This window comes from Scomber japonicus, chromosome 2, assembly GCF_027409825.1.
Source record: "Scomber japonicus isolate fScoJap1 chromosome 2, fScoJap1.pri, whole genome shotgun sequence".
NCBI lineage: Eukaryota > Metazoa > Chordata > Actinopteri > Scombriformes > Scombridae > Scomber > Scomber japonicus.
The window spans coordinates 24,785,704-24,807,995 of NC_070579.1; the positions used below are offsets into that span (position 1 = coordinate 24,785,704).

The 22,292-nt window shown below is 38.2% G+C and overlaps 1 protein-coding gene across 1 annotated transcript in view; it reads right to left on the minus strand.

The window, feature by feature from the left end:
• Nucleotides 1-22,292, minus strand: part of usp43a (ubiquitin specific peptidase 43a) — a 96,156-nt gene that overhangs the window by 14,623 nt on the left and 59,241 nt on the right. Inside the window, exons 7-9 of the mRNA XM_053331886.1 lie at nucleotides 11,015-11,183; nucleotides 9,364-9,475; nucleotides 1,369-1,472 (exon numbers count right to left, since the gene is read on the minus strand). Coding sequence (XP_053187861.1) covers nucleotides 1,369-1,472; nucleotides 9,364-9,475; nucleotides 11,015-11,183 — 385 coding nt within the window. The remainder of the gene's footprint in view (nucleotides 1-1,368; nucleotides 1,473-9,363; nucleotides 9,476-11,014; nucleotides 11,184-22,292) is intronic.

Genomic DNA, 22,292 nt, shown 5'->3' on the forward strand with positions numbered 1-22,292 from the left:
CTGACTCCAGCCAACACAAAACTGTTGGTCAATTAAACTCTCTCTTATTATTCTGGGGGCCCACTCCAGGCTCCATACAGACAAGTACTGTAGTTATCACTTAGTAACAAGGTGATTATATTAATTAATATAATTATTTCATAGTACAACAGAAATTTGCAAAATATTCAGACCAAATCTTTAATAGCTCTACTGTGCATTCAGCCAAATGCATAGCATCTCTATAAACATATGGTTGACATACTGAGCCTGAACTAACAATCATAAATTCTATGCAAAGGAGATATACAGTAAATATAAATTCCAGCAAACTTGAGGTAGCTATTTTGTTGATAAGTTGATGCTCAACTGATTTTGATGCCCATCTTCAAATACTGGATAAAATGAGCAAATCTTCCCAAAATTGGTGTAAATCTTTAATATTTTAAGTACAGAAAAAACAAACATTTTTATGTCATGCTAAACATTTGGCCCATCCCACATGTGATTAGTCGTAGACACATAAGACACATAACATGCATCTTCTGATATAAAAAAAGCACATGCAGAAACGTGTGGCAAACAAAAAGACACATTTTAAAAATAATATATATGCCTCATTATACAAACAATGGGCTGTGGCAGACTGACAGAAACACGCTTACACACAAACACACGACTGAAAAGAAAAAAAGCATACACACGCCTATTGAACGTCTAGCATTCAATCTCATTTCCTAGCTCCTTTGTAGAAGGCCTGACCTTCACTGCAGCTCAGAAGAACAGCAGCAGAGATTTAGAAGATGTTCAGTACTATGGTGGCACCCTAATGCTCTTCATCACACAGGAAATAAAGACCTTATCTTTGCACCGTCAAACTGATATTGTTATATATATATATAGTATATTGTGTTTATAGTGACATAATCAGTACAATCCTTGTAATCCTCTTAAGGTCTGAAAGGAATTGTGGCTTTTTGTCTAATGACTTAGTTCTGAAAATAAGTTATATAAATGTGTGTTTCCAATTATATGTGATATGTGTTCTTTTACTTAACAATGTGTAAAGCCCTTGAAAACTTTGTTTTAAATAGCTTTTATGTAATTATTGCATTTTTCGTGACCCCCCCCCCATCATTCCCACTTAGAGACCATATAAAAGGTGACATGTATGGTATATACGGGTGTTTTAGCATTTATGTGTTGCATTATTTGATGTGAATGCTTATGTATGTACAGTATGTGTGGACTGAGAGTATATCTATGCTGTCACAAATGCTTTATAGACTGCATAGAGATGGTTTATGTGCATACCTGTGAGGTATGTGAGTGTTTATGTTGAGTATGTAATTATTGTCTTCAGTATGTGTGAGCCTTTGTGTGTCCTACCTGTCAACCGCAGGGTGGTACAAAGGCCTGCTGTCCTGTGGGGACAAGTAACTGTAGGATGCCGATCCTCCCACCACTCGGATCTTAAACAGCACCCCAGCATTCTACAGGGAGAGAAATACTCATTAATACAGCTGCGACCTGAGATTTGTCTTCTGTTAAACGCTTAAACAGCTGCTACCCACTTAATCTATACCATCATCTTGGTTTGTAGTAAAAAAACTAAAACATTTTTCTATTGTTACAATTAGAATTGTATATAATATAATATAGACTCCCTCAGTCTTTTTCAGTTGTTTGCTAATTGACCTGCAACCACTTAATTTTCTCTCTCTTTCTGCATAGTTATGCGTTGACAGGTTGTATTTCACATTATCATGCTGCAGCAGTGTAAAGTTTCCATTGTCACTGAAAACAAACGTATCTTTTATGACACAGACACACAACATGCAGTATGTAGCGTCCCATGTATAAGTTCAAAGAAAGGTACTGTGATGGTTAATATCATAAGCATATTTTCTGTGGACAATAGTAGTATAAATAACACCCTGACATTCTCTAAGACACATTCACTCAGTAGCAGAGCTGGTGCTTTAAGCATGTGCTTGGCTAATTGACAAGATTACAAAATATGTGGTTCCATCATTACATGTATAACAGATTATACAAGATAATGCAAAGAATTGATCTAAATATGTGTTTTGGGGAAAAATAACAATAACAACAACAATGATAACAACAGCAACAAAAGAAACAACTTCTACTAAATGATGCATGAGCTGGTATCTGGTAACTCATCTTGGCTGTGTCACATCTGAATAGTGAAAATGTATTGACAGATGGATAATAACTTCTCTGCTGCCTCAACAGCAGAGACAGGAGGGCTGAGCTATTAGAGAGCAGAGAGCAGAATCAGGTTGTTAATGTCCTAAATCTGAGCGAATGCTGTTGGAGAATAGGAGCTTCAACCTAGCATAAAGAGAACTAAATTAGTTGGTTAATAGGAGTCTAAAGTAGGTAGTGAAAGGACACAGTCTCTCCTTTTGGTTTTAATGGCCTGTGCAGGCATACATTCAGATGGCTTTATCTCACAGTTGGACTATAATGAAGAAGAGCAGCCAAGACTCTTCACACTAATGAATAATTGCACAAAGTTAAGGATCCACACAATCGAGATGACACTGCACTGCACCAAACATGATGCAATATTTACATCACTATTTAGATATTATTAAAAAGGTTAATACCTCAATAGCATTCAAATCAAATAGTGATGAAATCATCTTAAAAGACTACCATTGTTTTCAGAGACTTGGCTTTGTGAGAAGAAAGCACAATTAAACATGTCTGCTTATGACAGCTACAGTAAAGAGGAGACAAAGGGGACTCAAAGGGAGACATGGACATGTTTTGTAATATGTGAAAGTAAATCAAATGTGATGAAATTTAGGGATCAGACTACAAGTAAATAGAATGTTCTGTTTTTCTTCACTACAACCCACACACAGAAAAGTTAGAGAAACTAAAATATTTATTTCATTTTAAGAAGCAAAAAGAGGTTATAATGGTAAGATTTTCATCAGTTAGGACAACAAATAATTTAGAAAAGAGCTTCAGGCTGACAACTGATGATATTGAACTCAGGTTAATTTTGTACTTAGTGACAGACTCGGGAGAATTCCAAAACTTTTTGATTATTATTGATATAATTGGCTTGTCTAGCCACAGTCTGGCAGACTAAAAAACTAACCAATGCTCAATTCAGCCTGTCTTTTGGGAAAATGTCAAAACAAGGAGACTTTTAAAATCACTAAAACAGTTATTTAACACAATTACTTGGATGATGTGGTGTTAGCAGTAGATCTGGGAGAATTAAACTAGTTATTAGATTAGATTAGATTTTTTCCCCCCATACATATAAAAAAGAAAGCACAGTGGTCTCACGGAGAACAGTGAACTTACACCTAACAGAAACATGATGCAATGTAATGTCAACCACATTCGAAAGGGAGTGGGAAGAAGTCAACACTTGAATCCCACCCTACTTCTTAAATCAGTGCTTGCTAGATAATAGCTACCTCATATATATTAAACATAATCTATCTAATAATTATTTCCTATATTAATGCTCCTAATTTAATTACTAATTCATACCATCATACAATTTCTTACCAATACATATTATACAGTATGTAATGTCAATATATACATCTATTTACTGTTATCAATATATAAATGTAGTTCCTGGTCAAGAATCCAAGGACTTTGTTCTTGCAGTTCATGACAATGTATGTAATTTCCCTTTCATCTACTGCTTGGAGGAACAAGGAGTAAGGATTTTTATTTATTAACTTATCTAGATTTATTTCAGATGTCTCACTATCAGGGATTTTTGCATGCAGAATTTATAAAAGCTATTTGCCACAACATCCATATTATATTCTTCATGACCCTTAACAGTAAAATACTCTGATAAATTAATTTGTTTAGATCCATTGATAAGCTAATGCATTTATTTTGATTCATTCATTAATGATGATTCATGATTATTGGAAAGACAAGAGGTACTTCTGTTCAGACAACAGTAACATATTTTGGGGTTAGCCAATGAGTAAATGTGTCTTGGGAACAAAAAACATGAAGGTGGAGGCTCTCCACCATATTAAAAACATAACATATTCTACCAACATTTCCTTCCTGTTTTTTTTTTAAATTAATTAATTAATTTACACCAGAGCTGGGAAAATAGACCTGGATTTTGACATGCAAGTTTGTACCACAGTCATGTTTTCCTTTTTTGTAATACCTTGAACCTCACATTGTATCTTGCTGATCAAACCTCTAGGTGGCGCCAAATGACTTCATAATGAAAAAGCAGCGAATAAATGGCATCGCAGTACTTACACACCTGCACCCTGTCAAAGGAGTGAAGGAGTAAACAGCCTTTCCAACACATAATGTTTATATCTATATTACATAATTATGACATCAAGCTCACAAGTCATAGTCTGTGTCTGATATCACTCCTTTTTTGCTCATTCACTACTCCCTATATAAATACACACTGAATAGTTTACTCAATAGTGAGCAGCAAATGAAAATTTCAGACACTAATTGTTGTCATTTTGTGTCATCAGTATTAGCTATAGTGTTTTGTGATGGTAGTTTTCACATCTTTAAAATGTGGAGCATTGCATTGTGGGATTTTTAGAGGAAAGTGTGCCTTCCATGGACGCTACTTTGAGGGCACTATGTCGTGTTTACATTTACACACTCAACATTTGGACAATCAAATAAAATGGTGAAGGGTAAACTTAGTGCTCTATACAGTACCAACTGGGACCTGCTCTCTGATCAAGATGCAGAGGAATACAACTCAGCAGTTCTCTTCTACATCAAGAACTGTGTTGAAAATGTCAACATCAACAAACTGTGCTTTCCCAAAATGTAAAACATGGATGACAAAGGAGGTCTGGATCTTTCTGAAGGACCATAGCGCAGCCTTCAGATCTGGTGACTGAGTACAGCGCTGCCAGACACAACCTAAAGAAAGGCATCAAATGTGGCCACATACAAGAACAAGATTGTGGACCACTTAACCAACAGGCATCTAGCATCCACCTACAGGCAACAATGCCTTGCTGCCACTTAACTGCTTCTCTGCCTGCTTTGAGACAAAAGGGTTAGACAATATAGCTACACCCCCAGCAGCTACCACCATTCACATACTTACAGTACCATACTGACACAGGAGGTAATTCTCAGCACTGTGTATGTTAAGATTGCTGTGGGGCCTGATGAGATTCCAGGAAGAGTGCTCAGAGACTGCACCCTTGCAGATGTGTTTACTGACATCTTCAACCTGTCCCTATCCCAGGCTATTGTACTTGCCTGTCTGAAACCAGCCATAATCATACCAATGCCCAAACAGAACACTAGTGGCATTCATACCCATCTTAGCCAGTCCTTTGAAAGATTGGCTTTACAGAGATTGGACCAGCATCAGACTCACCTTGGACAGAAGGGGACATTTGTGAGAATTACATATGGTCACGAAAACTGCTTGACCTACGCATTAGGAACTCCCTGTGCACTTCCTATCCAACCGCCCACAGACAGTCAAACTCAGTCTCCACCGCTCCCCGAGTCTGACCCTCAGCACCAGTGCACCACAAGGCTGCATGCTGAGTCCTCTCCTCTGTTTCCTTTATACATAGACTACTATTATGAGCCAGAGGTCGTCTGAATGTTTTTTTGCCCACCTATTGTGTATTTGCATGTATTATGGATACTCTCCCTCTCACTGGTCATCCTACTGTGGTGCCTGTGTGTGATGGGCTGCAGGTGATGACTAATTGAATGATTCTGACTATGTGAGTGTGTAGGTTGTTCCAGGGACTGATTGGTTCCAGCCATCTAAGCTTTATGCCAGCTTCCTGCGGGCTGTCCTCTCTCCACTTCCAACCAACCTGCCAGGCAGCATGTTTCAGAGTAAAATGTATCTAGATTTGCTAAAATAGTATACTAGCCCAGTTTGGAAGGGGTGGGTAGCATTTTTGTTTGACTCTATTTTCTCCGGTTAGGCTTGGAGTTAGGTTACTGATTTGTCTTTTTATTCCTTTTGTTTGAGTAGGTAATCTTAGGTTGCTTAACTTTAATTCCTTTTTGTTTATTATTTTGGTGTTAGCCCACCCTGAAGCTTTAACGATTTTAAACAAAACCTTTAAAGAGCTCCAAATCCTTTGTTGCCAGTTCAGGGAAGAGGGGAGTCTCATTTTTTCATGTTACATCAGAATTTTCCCGAGGCCAGGTCGTAATACATACAACTGCACATCCACACAACCATAAAACAAAATCATTACACTTATAAATGACACAACAGTGGTGGGATTGATCTCAAATGGGGACAAGACAGCCTACAGAGGCAACCTGGCAGGATGGTTTTCAAAAACCAATCTATCACTTAACATGAAAAAGTACAACTCATCATAGCATGGCCAATCAACTCCACTGCTCTGGTGAAAAAAGCTCAACAGTGGCTCTACTTTCTAAGGACACTTAGAAGAGTATGTAGTGACATATTGTATAACAGTATGGTATGCTAACTGTTGACCAGCAGACAGGAGAGTTCTCCAGACATAAACACAGCCCAGAAAATAATTGGACTCCCCATGCCCTCACTGGAAGATACCTTCAGATCACGCTGCCTCCGCAGAGCCAGCAGCATTCTGAAAGATGCAACACTACTATCATGGTCTCGTCTCTCTGCTGCCATCTAGGAGGTGCTACAGGGCCTTAAAGACCTGAACTTCCATGCTCAAAAACAGCTTTTACCCCAAAGCCAAGACTGAACTCAACTCCACAAAATGCTGTCCCCCTACCACCACAACCACCCCCAACATAATCATAACACACTACAGCAGTAACAACTGGAAAAGTATTTCCATACAATTGTGGACAGTGGTGTACACAGACATTGGAAAATAAGGGCACTTTGTGGGGCATGTGGAACTGCCGGCTGCCTTATTATAGCAGTGTGAGATTTATCTCCCTCATCTTCCATGCATCCAATAATAGCCTATTTTTTAAGTTTTAATAATAAAGTAAATACAAGATTACTGCAAGTTTTGTATCATAGAAATAACTTATGGTTGGTACAAAATAATATAATTAGCTAATATAGCTTCATGCCTGATTTAGTACAGCCAAACCACTTTGTGTAGTTAAAATAAAATGTGGACAGCTGTTAAGATATTTCAATAGAATTAGAGGAACACTTTAGCTTTAAAGGCCCTAAACAGTTAACATGACTGAAGCTGTGCACTGCTGCTGCAACGCGCCTCCGTTTGGGTCCGCTCTGCGCGTTCACGTTGACGAAGGAATAGAGGTATGTGCGGAGGAGGAGGAGGAGGGGGGGGGGGTGGGGCGCATATTGGGGCATTATTATCACACGCTTTTAACCGTCGAGCATTTGTAGATGATCATGTCACTGTTAAAAAAAACTAACAAACAAAACCCCCCCCCGAACTTTCAAAAGGGCACTTGCTTGGTCCAGAGGGCAAAGGGTAGGTGCTATACCACCATCACTTGGTACAATGAACAAATGTATAATGTTATTTTTATTTATTTTACTTTACTTTTATTATTTTCTTTTTTATTGTATTTTTTTTTAACTTTGTCTTTTTATTATTGTTTTTAATTCTTTGTATGGACAGGTGCATCTATGTATGTATGTATTTATTTATTTTTATGTATGTGTTTATGTGTGCATGTACTGTATGGAATGTTAAATTAACCATTTTAGGAGCTGCACTACAAAGATATTCTCTTTAGAAGTGAGACAACAAAGCGTCAGCCAGAACTAAAGTGCTGTACCCTTGGGATATTGGTACCCTTTTCAGGCAAAGACAAAATCTGTACAATCTGCAACCAAAGGACCCTTGTGATTGTTCTTATTAAGAAGAAAAGGAGACAAGGGCAATAGGGTTTGAGGAGTTTGTATCTGGCCTGACAGGCGTTGAGGAGGTAATTAAGAAACTGAAATAGCGATCAGTAAAACAGACTGATATCTGCCTTTCTCCTCCTCTTTGGTTCTTTTGTTATAAAGCTGAAAGCGGCTCCTCAAATATTGTCTGCCATCATGGCGTTGCCCATAGCAACTCAAAGACCAGCAGTGGGGACAGTGTGCATGCATGTGTGTTTGTGTGTGTGTGTGTGTGTGTATAGGAGTGGAGCTATAGTTTAGAGCCCTGGGTGTACATATCAACTGAATGGTCTATAGAGAAACAGATGAAGCTGAAGTGGATGCATGCTTGTTAGGGATCATTGTAAAAACTCACGGTGCATACTGAGTGGAGGAGAAAGTGGAGGTTAATTCTGACATGCAAGACTTCACAGCATCAAAGCTTATATTGTGTAATTCTTAATTCAGAAAAGTGTTCAAATGTAGCAGTAGCAGCACAAATGATAAAGCAACATGCTTCTTTTCATTCTTTCCTCTTCTTGTCTTCTACAGTGTTAAAGACGAGGATTTATGTTATTGCGGTGTTAGTGGGTGGTGACATAATTAAATTTACACTCAGCACATAAAACCATAATTACTTGTCTGTGTAAAAGCTTGAGCGGATTGTGTGTGTGTGTGTGTGTGTGTGTGTGTGTGTGTGTGTGTGTGTGTGTGTGTGTGTGTGTGTGTGTGTGTGTGTGTGTGTGTGTTTGTTCACATAATGTCTTCTGTGGCATTCTTTGCAAAAACTGCATGGTGAATTAAAGTGATTTCTTGTTGATAAAAGGCAGTTTACAGTGTTTCTCATTTAAATACTTTCCTCTGATTGAATGAAGGACACTTCAGCATAATATACAGGGACACAAAAGCTATCTAAAGAGCACAACCATCCAAAGAAAGGAACAACAGGACACATAATTTGAATATTATCAATCAAGGGCAGAGACTAAGCATTTGAAAAAATAGTCCTTTGTGTATTTGGAAGCTGTTTAGGACAAATGCACTGAAGTTAATTGTTTCAGTTTACAGAGCAACAACTGTAATTAATTTGGAATAAATGCAAGAAAATGAACTACAGAGGGTATTCAATAATAAGGAGCCATTAGTCACTCTGACCAAATACACAAATACTTAAGTGCCACCTACAGGTACTCAAGCTTCATCACAGAATCCAACAATTATTCACTCAGCTTACAGGAAATCAATTTTTTGGTGTCAGCAGAGCAATGAGCCCTTACTGAAATTCATCACAAAATTCAAGCACCTGAAGCACTACTTCAGATGCTTGAAATTTGTCTCAGTCAGTCAAAACAGACAATTGAAACTATTAAAACAAAAAACCCACCATTAATGAAAACTGATCAAACTCTGCTCTGCACTGCTATCTTAATCTGGTACACTGGTGTCAAGAAGATCGAGGGACCCCTGAGCTGATTCATCCAGAGCATGAAATTGTGTGCATCACATGTTACTGGTTATTGGTGGTGCATTACCTGAGCCTGAGATCCATTCAGCATCAGATAATAGAGCTTGCTGAGAATGCTCTGCTGCAGCTGGTCCCAGGAGACGCTCCTGTCCTCACGCATGAGAAATGGAGGTCCAAACCTGAAAGAGGAGAGGAGAGGAGAGAAGAGAAGAGGAGAGGAGAGGAGAGGAGAGGAGAGGAGAGGAGAGGAGAGGAGAGGAGAGGAGAGGAGAGGAGAGGTATTTCAGTAGGGTTGAGGTATTGAAAGATACTCCATTTTGCACACATCTTTGCTGCTCTTATCCAAAAAAACTTGTTTACACATGATGAATTAAATGTGTTTTTCAATTTTTTTGAAATCAAAGAATCACAATAGGAGAGTCTTGTAGTATTAGATTCCTTAAATTAGTTTTGGCTGAGATCATTTTTCTTAGTATTTTCTTTTGAGACTAATTATCTCGGCAAGTGATCCATGTTAAAGAACAAATACATAATTTAAAAATAATAATCCTAATAATAATAATAATGATAATACATTTAATATGTGCTGCACTTTTCATTCATATTGAAACTCAAGGTGTCAAAGTATTAATAACATGTATTTATATGTATTTATGTTCTTCACTCTTTGGCACACTGAAGGTTAGTCTTGGTTATCCATAGGATGATTAAGGCTATTAAAACTATGCCAGTGAAGGTCCTTGCAACTTATTGTATCATCACCACATCTGTCAAGCTGTTTGTTGTCAAGGTTTCACTGTCATTGTCCTGTACTGACAGCTTGAAGTGACATTATGTCTAGTCAGGAGCTAAATAAAGATGAGAGATGAGTCTGTACATCACAGATACATCAGTGCTTCCTAATGAGTTCTCTACCTCTAGGTTAACTCAAGGCTTATGCTCCATGTGATTACACAACAGTGGATGACTTAGAGGGCATTTTATATAAGGGGAAAGGCAATTGTGTTCATGTAGGTAGGGGCGTGTGAACCAAGTGCCTACATCCTTTGTTTAGGTGTCCACATTCTTGATGAATGATGATGATTTAGTTTCTTGAATGGACATTCCAAAATCCACAACTAAATAACTGATCAGCTGTTATAGTTACTTTGATGCACCACAAGCTTTGCAATACATTAAGAAGTGTTTTGAGGATAGATGGCTACCAAGAGAAATCCAGATCATTTCTACAGTGGCACATCAAGTAACACATCCTGACATTATTGGGCCTTTCATCTGGTCCCATCTAAACCCCATCCACGCAGAGATTTAGAAGCATGAGCATTGTGTACACAGCAGTAAAGGACATGCTGAGTTTCACTATTATCTGCTGAGATGAAGAACAAGATCATGCATGATAGAAATTGGATGAATAAGGAGATATTTGGAATTAATTAATTACATCTAGACTATTTAGGGGCACCAGTAATGGTGGACACTTTGGACACTATAAGCCACCTTACTTTTTAATTATAAAATTACTGTATGAATGCTGCTACTTACAGTGCAAGGCTAAATACACATTGGGCCAGGTTAAGTTAGCTGACTCTTTGCTGCTGTGTGCTAAATAAAACTACTTAAGATAAAGAAAACACTTAATACATAATATTCAATAAAATTCAACCCATCAAAAAATACTAAATAATAACAATATGAACATCCATCAGCCTGTAGCTCACCTGGTGGCCTGAGGGCCAGATCCTGCTGTGTTGCAGATAAGGAGAAGAACCTTTGTGGAGCCACCTTGGTTCAGGTATTCAGAGGAGAGTGTGCCAGATGATGGTAACCTTTGACCATCAGGCCCAGCCGGAGATGTGTAAGGAGAGGAGGGCAGGCTGTGGTGATACCCTGAGCAGAGCAGATGAAAGGAAAACTCTTAATAAAGGCTGATAAAAGCTAAGGCTGTAGCACAAACTAAGCTCTCACTGTTAGCATGCAATATGGTAGCTGCTGGCAGCCATTATGATAATGCATGGCCTTAACAGTTTTCTTCAGGAAATACCTAAATACCAAAGACAATCCAATAGATATACAGTATAATCACTTGGAACAACAGTTTCCAAGACATGCTATAGGAGTAAGTGGATGTAATTAAAAAACTGTTTCTGATTAAGAAAACTCTGCTGTTACTTAGAACAAGTCTATAAGCTTTGTTTTCACTAATGAGCAGGTGCAAAGAATGAGGAGAGTAATTTGAGTTTAAATATAGTAGTTGACAAAAGAAGGACAAAGTCAGTATTTCTTTTTTTTTTCATTTTTAGAGCTTAGGTTCGGGTAAATGTTAGGTTTGTAATCTGCATTTAAAAACTAAAAACAAAAACAGAAATTCAGTCAGAATGCCTAAAAACCCCAACTCTTTTAGTCTGTGATGTTGCACCTTTTCCAGCACTTCTACTGTGAAAGTATCAAAAGTGTTTTCTATGAAGCTAGGAGGCAGGACTGAAATGGAGTGGAGTTATGAAACAGCTCTGGGTGTCAGAATGAGAAAGTGTTATGCAAGGGGAAACATCCAATGTGCCACTTTACACTGTGATTCTGGAGAGATTTTCAGAAAACTTCTATTATACTAGAATTGCCCTTTGATTCTTATTTACCCCAAGGAGCTGTAAAAAGAACTACATCTGTTATCACAAATACAGTTACACACACACATGCACATACTGTGATTAATAGTGGGTAATAGCTGAAGGGGATACAGAAGGCCCCAACGTCTTGTCTCCAAGGAAACATAAACTTTGACATTATCAGTGGATTTAATTAAACAATGCTTGTTCGATCCCTGCTGTGCAATTAATCACTGCCACCTTCCAGCATCACAAAACACACACACACAGACAGACACATACATACACACACACACACACACACACACACACACACAAAACAAAGCACATGCAGGAAAACAAGCGTGAATAGTTGAATTTAGATGTAACAAGCAAGCTGACAGATTATTTAGATACACAAATGCACACATAAAGAACTCTGTTCGAGACACAGTGAAGTGTTATGTGAAAGCATTTCTTTTTTGTATCACTGACAAATATTGTACCATATTGAAAATGACAGAAAAAGGTGGTTGACTGACTGAATGACTGGATTTTTTGTCAGTAAATACACCTTTTCCTAAAAAAAAGAAAAAAGAAAGATTTGAAGATTGAAAGATAAAACTTTGGGCATGAATAATGTTTGACCAACCTGCTGCAAAATCACTTGGAAATGGTGTTTTTCTCAGCACACAAGCAACTCGATGTAACATTTTGTGCATACTGCCTGCCCTTGCCAATTCATCTCCTGTCTCTTTGCCTCTGTCACCCCTCCCTTTATCCTCTTAGTCACCTTTATTCTATGGGGAGGTTTAGCAAAATACCCATCAGTTTTGTTTTAACCCAAAGTGAACAGCGTGGTATAGAATTATTGAGCCTAATACTACTCAGTAAATAATACATTTTAGGAATTTAGTTAACTCAACAGCAGTGGGAGGATTAAGTAAGAATTCCCACAAATGAGTACATAGCTGTCATATTACAGCTTAAGTGAAGAGTAAACCTGTTTAAACCCATTTATTATAGAGAAGTTTATATAATCATTCTGCATCTATAAATATAAAGGGAATATTATGCACATTTCCATTTCTCTGTTTTTTATTCTGGAGCCCTGCCATTTGCAGGCATGCACAACAATCTGATGTCAGTTTGATGGGAAAGTAGGGATACATTTGCAAACTGACCATTCAAAGGACCCTGAGGCCCTTGTTTTTGACTTCCAGGGAGCATTCACCTCAAGCTTTTGGACTTTGACCATGTTTAACATACACATCCAACATGACAACAGTATATATATACATGGCAAATCACAAAAAGAATGTTATGTCCCCTTTAAAACAACTGAGTCCTAAGCATTTTAACAGTAACAGTATTTTAGTGAGTCATTTCAAAAACAGAAAGTAATATGCCGTGCATGGCAAGTAGTGTGATTTCACCCACATCTCCTGAGTCTGTTGAGAGAATCTGCCAGGTTCTCATTCTCACCTCCCTCCTCCCTCCCAACATGAGATGGACAGAGGAGAGCCACTGACAAAGGGGGGTGTCAACAGGATGGAGCAAGAAAGAGATTGAAGGAGAGGTGAAAGACAAATGAGACCAAAGTGGAGAGAAGAGGAGAAACTGTGAAAGTGAGAAGAAGAGGAGGAGGTGGAGGAGGAGGAGGAGGAGGAGGAGGAGGAGGAGGAAAGAGTAATGCTTTCTATTTTGAAAAGTCCTTCTGAAAGTGAAACAACAAAATATACAGAGGCAACAAGACTGCAGTCAGGAGGGACACTGACACAGTGGATTGTATGTCCTCTCATAATTGTATTGATTTAGTGGCAAATTTACATATTAAACCATTTTTATTGTTATTGTGACAATGGCATGGCTGCTGTGGGAATCAGGTTGTAATCTGCTTTTTAAATGAAAAGACAAACAATGGAACTTTACTGAATGCAAGTTAACTGAAGAAGAAAACGGGTGGGGGGTAGAGAGAGAGAGAGAGAGAGAGAGAGAGAGAGAGAGAAAGAGAAACAGAAGTCTCTTTTGCGATTGGAGGTGGTGAGTTTGGCAATGTTAATTAAACAGCTCAGCCCTGAAGAAGGCACCCTTCTCCTGCTACTCGCTCTCCTATTCCCTAGACGTCCTCCATTTCTTCTCTCTGTGTTATCTTTTACTCCCTCTATCTTTGCTACTCTATTTATCATTGCCACTATCTGCTTTCTCTCTCTTTCCCCTCCCATAACTCTCCACTATCTGACTGTTTGGGATAAATCAGCCCCCAGCTTCACATGAAATGAGAGTAAAAACTGTATCTTGGAATAATAATTGCTACAACAGAGAATGTTTGAGTGTGTTTCAGCTTGGTTTTATGGGTGATGGGCAAATTGTGTGCCTAGGATGACACAGTATGCTGTGATTAAGGAGGTGGAAGGGGAGTACCCAAATGCCACTTATTACATTTTATCACAGTGAGGACTGGAGTTTCTATCTTTAGAGATTTGTGCAAAACGGAGACCTCCTAAACTCCTTACTAAGTGATAACTTTATTCTTCTGAGAGGTGTGAAGTATCTGCTAACTGGTGGTACAGCAGGGGTTCAATATGACTTGGAGCTATTGAACAAGAAAGTGTTTTATGACTTAGCACTATACTGTTGGTGGTGCCATAAACTCTGCAGGCATCCATGTACTCTTATCATTTTTTGCTGTTTCACCAAAGGCAAAAGTCCTTTAACATTGATGCCTTATTTTCCCAAACAGCTCTGGTTTGTTCATTACTGATGTGTCAGAAAAGTTGTGAGTTGTGCAACACAGAAAGCAAAAACCTCATAGAGGATTCTGACCTGACTAGAAATGACATTCCTCTCAAGTGGTTTAAGACCCAAGGAGTGGCCTCTGTCAATGCAATCCACACACCTGACTAAAAATACCCAGGGGGTCATGGACTTCGCCCTGGACGAATCAGAGGTCTTGGCAGTAAACAGCTATCTGACCACAAATGCCCCTTATGACAACAAAGCACCTGAGCTCTCTGCCAACAGCAGGATGACAGATTAAAGAGGTGGAAGGGGAGAACCCAAGTACACCTGATGCTGCTCTCTTCCTTTTCCCTTCCCTTTTTTCTTCGTGTCTCTTTCCCCCTGCATCAGCCTTATCCTTCCACTACTGCTGTCATCTCTTTATTCTCTCACTCTATAAGAAGGCACAGTGTCATGAAACAGTAGCCAAAATACCCCCTTCTGCTTTCTCATATTAAGAGACAACAAAACATAAGTGTAACAAAGTTGCAATCATTGAAATGGCCTTCAGTATTTTACACTAAGTTGCATCATGTTTCAAATATTGGTCCAGCAACATGCGGTGCTAATCCACACTCCATTGTAACACATTTGAGCTGTTTACACATGTAAGTAAATACACACAACCGTTAACATGCTGTATTTGGAGCTTAAAAAGGGGCTAAATATAACAGAGCCTTTGAACTCATTTCCTCCAATGTCCGAGTTGGCATTTGCACAGGCATTTTATGAACAGCATTGTTTGTGTTGTTCTTAATAAGACAGCTGATCTGAGTGTAGCTGTAATTTCCCAGATGATTTGAGAACACATTCCAGAGGCAGTCACGGTGATCAGTGCTCCTACTGTAGACACACCGAAATTTCTTTTGTCTTCATTTTCTTCAGGTTATTTTAAAGTGATGAATCCAACTGGAGGAGCATGATTTCCTCTATGAATACTCCTAGAATATTTTGTGCCTCTCTGTGCTGTGTTGCTTTAGGCAGTCTGTAACTGCCTTAATGGAACTACACAGGATGTGTACTCTGCAGGGTTTCATTTGCATGTGTGATGTCTTTGTCTGTGAGTTTATTTCGTATAAGTGGTTATAAGCAATGTGATTATGTTGAGTAGTACAATATAATACATACTGTATATATGAACAGACACACTTAATTACATAATTAAAACTTTCATATTTCTGTTTTTCAAGGATTTTCACAGAATATATTAAAATAAAAAAAAAAACACATCTGTTTCGAATAAATTTCACCAAGGACTTTATCCCACCATGCTCCCATGAAAGAATGTTATCTTTTGTGTTGTTATATAACTCTGATCACCACCATTTACAGTAAAAGAGGTCCTCTTGTGATTGTAATAGCCCAGAAAATGCTCCTTGTAATGAAAATATAACAGAAAAACAGGAAGAAATTGATGATTAGATTTGACACAGGATCTGATATAATTGTTTCATATAATTGATAGATTCCTAAAAGAAAAGAGAATAGGGTGGCCTAAGCGTTCAATACTCTGATTATGCAACAGAAAATGTCCCTTGTTTGAGTCTGCAGGGACGTCTGTTGCATGTTTTCTCCTCTATCTTTTCCCTCAATTCATGTCCTGTGCTCTGTACTGTGCTATGTAATAATGCCAAAAATGTGTCCTTCATATAATAGATAATCTTGTTAATGTCATGTTATTATGACATGAATCACAAGAGTAAAACACACAAATATTGGCAGTGTGTGAATGTGACAGGTGAATTGTCTAACGTGCACATAAACAAGATGTGTGTGTGTGTGTGTTCATTAACACAGAAGTAATACCTTCACTGTTAGTAGCTGATTAAAGGATTTGACAACTCAGATAAATACCCGAGAGTAATGTTGAATGGGAACAACACAGTGGCTTGCCCTCAACTCCACAGTTCAATGTGACAGGTCCTGAACACTCAATATTCTGCTGGAGAGAGCTGTTTGTGAATCAACTCTTTGCAGTAAGTGTTTGTGTGTATAAGAGAGAAGGAAGAGGGAGGGTGACACAAATGAAAGAAACTTTGACATCTGTCTCAGAATGTAGAGACTGTGGTTACATGAGTCAAATCCTGACAGATCTCTTTATCTCTACTGAAATATCCCTTTTTCTACCATCTTTCCAGGGAATCATTTTTTTGTGTCTTTTTTAAAACACACAGGGCCTGATTTACTAAAGGTTTGTGTGTGTAAAAACTTGACATCACCCGCAAAAAATATGCAAGCTGATCTACTAACACAGCGCACTGAGGTTTGTGTCTTGCAACTGTGCAAGATAGTACACGCTGTCCGTTTAGTACGTTTGTAATATGGGGCGTTTCAACCCCAGTGTGCAAAATACAGGGAGGAGAAAATGCAAATATGTTATTTAGTACACACATTGAGATTTACCAAACCTGAAGGTAATTTTTCTGATGCTAACTGCGTTTATAAATAATACCTTTTGAAGGGCAGATACACTGCACACAGATGACTTCTGTTACTGTGGAGAGGAGAGGATGGAGGCACAATGACAGGCTACACACAGGACGGATTTTTTCCACCCGTGTTAATATTTTTGGAGTGGAATATTTTTGCTTTTACTAACAGCACACATACTCTACCATATGTTGTTTGTTTTTATTATAACTCAATATAATTGTTAACCTCTTCTACTAGAACCTGATCATATTTCATTTTGCGCTTGCAGCTTTCTGCTCGTCCCAACCCTCCATTCAGACACGCAAAACCCTCATTTAAATACTGCTGTCTCCACCCTGTTGCACCTGTTTTCATTTACTCAGTTTTTCTTAGTAGATCACCCGCAAAACGCACGCAAACAGATCTTAGTAAATCAGGCCCTAAGTGTCTCTGAGCTTCTATTAGAAGTTATTTGCTTTGTGCAGCATTACAGAGTTTCATCACCATATGTGCAAATTGCTTGGATTGTTGAGGCTGGAATAGGACTCCAGTCTGGTGCATTTGACCTAATTGATTTTTGTTCCATCATGAGACCTCTTGCTGCTATTTCCTCCAAATGCAAAATGTCATTATTGTACCTGGGAGCAGTGCTGATTCAACACCCCTGAGAACATTGACTAGTAAAGTTGGAGAAATCCAGCACAGCCACACACGGTCAGTATGACAACAGAGAAATTCTCTGCATAAAATCAACCATCTCCCCATCTAACCCTAACCCTAACCCTAACCCATCACTGCCTGCAAAACAGTTTACATTTTCTGCTTTTAATTATGCTCTAAATGAAAGCCTACTCACTACTTACTGGACAGTGTCAATACTTCTGTGCATGCAGACTAAGAGTGGATTGCAAAGCTTTCCCCTCCTCCTTTTCCTCTGCTTTATTTTCTTAATATCACTGCTCTTCTACCAGATCATCATTTGGAGGTGGAGACTAAAAATAATGAATAAAGAAGATGTACCAAGTATGGGGAAAGTGGAGGTATATTCCATGCTTCAGACACATACAGATACACTTTTCCCAAGCCTAATTTGGTATGTTTTCCACCAGACAATGAAATATCACAATTTGTAACACTTACAAATATAACAAACCAACAGTCTAGAATGGAGGGGTGCATTTTCAAGTAGTTGACATTTAAAGCTTTCTCAATACTTGGCATTTACACAGGAAAAGCACTGCATTCAAAACATGCATGTACCAGTGAGAAGATAATGTGTTCCAGAAGGGCCAAGTGAGTAGTAGATATCTGAGTATGATGAGGGTCTAAGTGAGTAGTAGATATCTGAGTATGATGAGGGGCTAGGTGAGTAGTAGATATCTGAGTATGATGAAGGGATAAGTGAGTAGTAGATATCTGAGTATGATGAAGGGCTAAGTGAGTAGTAGATATCTAAGTATGATGCATTATTAGAAACCTAGAGACATAGCAGTTTACAGTATAACACTATGAAAAATAATTTTACAACAATTATTTTATCTTATGCCTGGACAATTACACCATTAATGTTCCAAAGTAATATACCTGGAATGCATGACATTGCATGTATTTGGCTGGATAACCATGCTGCAAAAGTTTTTTGATGATGGCTTGATGACTTTGATTTCCTGCTAAAAACAATGGTCTCCTTGAAATGAATAGGTTGTGTTTTTGTTGTATTGTTCTTGAATGCTATTGTTGGTCTGTATGCAATATTTCACTGAGGTCAACCCTCAACCCAAGCAATTTTCTTGCTTGATGAAAATGTTTAAAATTTTTAGCAGTGGACTTTATGTCATCTTCTGCTGGGGAAGCAATACTGTGACAGAAAAAATATCCTTTTCAGGATCAAAGAGGAGAAGGAGGACCATGGCGTGTGATGATGAACCCTATGTCGCAGCAGAAAACCATCATCAATCAATCATGTTGTAATTTGCCTTGTTCCTTTTTCATTCCTCCCTGCCATCCCCTGCTGTTAAAACATATTTTCTGACCACACATCCTTGTTGCTCTATCTCAGTCTGAAGAGGACAGCACATGAAGTGTATTTCTGAGCAGAGCTGTGCCATACACACAAATGACCTACAAATTGTCATGATGAGACAGTTTGACAGTAAAATAAAGACAGTCCAGGGAGGACATCAGTATGTGATGGGAGCCTGCTTTCAGACTGAGTAAACTATGATTCTTTGCCACATGCTGAGCTAACCTTCCTGAGAGTATGGCTAAATTCCCCATTTCCCTCACCAGTTTATTACACGTTGTCCACCTTGTGATTTTCCCACTTCTGTACTGAATGCATTTTTGTCTGTGAGAATATATATGTTGCTTTTTTGCATACAAGCTTCTATTGTATAAAAGACACCACATCATACCACACCCCAAATGAATTAAGCGGCTAAACAGAAAAATCAGTCAATGAAATGAGATGCACTGGTTTGTTGAGCTGGTGCGCTGTTGGTTTATGTTTAATAACCTTAGAAATAAGATTTATTCCCTGTGATAATTATTATTGTGACAGAAAACCAATTTTATGAGTATAATTAGATTTTTGTATGATTTTGAAAAAGAAAAATAGATAAATTAGCATGCTTTAAAATCCTAATGATTTAAAATCATTTTTCATGTCTGCAAATACAGTATAATATGCTCAACCTCACTCTACATGGTGTCTGTTTAGATCATTAGCAAATACATCAACAGATTGTTATTGAGTTGATACTGGTATTTCAAATAACAAGTGTGCCATGTCTTGATCGTTCCCAATGGATAAAAACTTAACGTGTCCAACTAGCCCAAAAAGGAGTTCACGGATTGTTGATTTCCTGAATTATTTACATAAGTCTTACTGCAAGGAATATATTACACATAAAAATAGCCAGTTGACAAGAACTGGTAGCTGCAGATATAAGTTTATCTGGTCTTGATGAACTACCAACAACAGTTGACCAACGAGGTATGATGAGAAATGATTATTATCAATTAATTGAGAAACTGAGAAACTGAGTAGTCAAACCAAAATACACTACAAACAAAAATGCAACAAAATAAAATGCTTCAATACCACAGAAAAAAAACAAAACAGCCTGTTGAGTTATTTTGTTTAAATACTTTTCCAATAGACTGTCCTCTTTACAAAGAAGACAAAATCATGCAAAAAATGCTGCCATACACTTTCCTTTAACTCCATAATGCCACAGTGTGGTCTCTGCTGTACTAAGTGTGTAAATTCAAATGGCATACATTATGAAACATGACATAAATCTGCCAGAATTAAGTGATGATATCCTAGAATCTGGTCTGCTGTTATCTTATAAATTATTCAGAGATTAAGACCATTCATCATTTTCATCAGATTGCTCGAAAGAATGGAAATAACATTTGCCAGTGAGCAGTGCGGATCATTACCGGTGTAAGTGCGTGCGTGTGTGTGTGTGTGTGTGTGTGTGTGTGTGTGTGTGTGTGTGTGTGTGTGTGTGTAATGTTTAAGGTTTTTCCTTGAGGGTCATGTATTTATGAGACTCTCCAGAGTAACTCTAATTTATTACCTACTTGACTATCACAGTTGATATGTGTTTTTGCACACACAAGCACAGTGTATGTGCTCTCTCTCTCTTAGCACTGAAGTGACAATAGAAAATGCCTCCTGTTGAGAAAGTGAAGCGGTTTAATCTTTCATGAGCACTTTGAGAATAGAAATGAATTATTGATGTCATTCTTCTTCTGGGGGTAACAAAAACCCCTATAAGGGCTTCATTCAACAGTAGGTTGGTGTACAAAAACTAACCTCAGCTGACCTAAGTGGCAAGCCCCAAAGACTACTGCTATAAAGGACCTCACACTCACAGTGATATCACTCAATTAAGTCTCTTTCGGACTGAGCCATTGATCTGTTAAAGGCTCTACATGTAAAAATGTTTTTTAATAAATATGAGGGCCAATCCAAACCACTTAACACACAAGAAATGCTTTAATCAACTCCCTAAATTCAACCAGCAAACCCCCAACTTTGTTTACTGCAATAGTAAACACGGATAGTTTACCTACTGGTATGTCCAGCTAGAGGTGGCCAGAGAACAAGCTGTGCATTTGTTGTGAAATGTGTGGTGGTTGACAGAGGCAGCAGGTTGTCTCAAACTCTTTAAAAAACAAGGTTCTATCCTGTAGTAGAAACAGTGATAGCTGGCAAGGTTAGGCAGCTATAGCCACCAGCCAACCTTGTGGGTAACAAGGCTGGAGAGCTAATATCTGCAGGGTATTTCTAATTGTATAATTTAGCACAGGTTTTGTTTTGGTGGTGCAGATTTTATTGGTTAGCATGAAAGAGTTAATGACCTTGAGAGTGCACAAAAACATCATAAACTTTGCATTTTAGCAGAAATATCAACCCTTCACATAGAAATCAGTCTGCAGGCTGTTAGAGACAACTGAGAAAGTTGGGGAAGGTCTCATTTTTTAAGTTGATAGATGTGAATTACCTCACAGAGACAAAGCAGAATAGTGTTGCTGGTATTATAAGAAAGCTCTACAGCCTTGATAGACCTCAGCAATGTAGAAACAGTGATGGAGCGAAAGTAATGTAAAAAGTAATGCAATTCAGGGGGAAGGCTACCTCACTGATGAAATATAAAACAGATTTTTATTCACTTAATCACTCATTACTCACTGAATGTTAAATGTCACAGTCTGACTCCCATCCATCCACAGCATGGCGATTAAGCTTGCCCATGTTTCAATAGCTCCACTGGAAGTTATCTAAGCACCTGGAACCAACCGTATCATTTTTCTCACCAATTCCATAATTAGATATGATATGCTGAAGTTTCCCAAACTGCTACTGTCAAAAATGGACACTGGAAAAAAGTTAAATAAGTTTTAAATCCTGTGTTACGCTTCTCCTGACTATGTAGAAAATGATTTTGCAGGATGTTCCTCCAGTAAGCAGCTGGCATGAATAAAAGCTAAAAATGTACAGTATGTAATAAGTAAAAGACATCAACAGAGGTTATTACTGTAAGTGCTTATTAACAAATGGTAATACAACATTGTGGACTGGTATTATTTGCCCACTAGCCATATTAGCCCCCACAATTTATACTTACAACCCCTCACATGCTATTTCCCACCACACAAGTACATTTTCATTTGAACAGATTGAAAATAATAACTGGGCCTGTAAGTT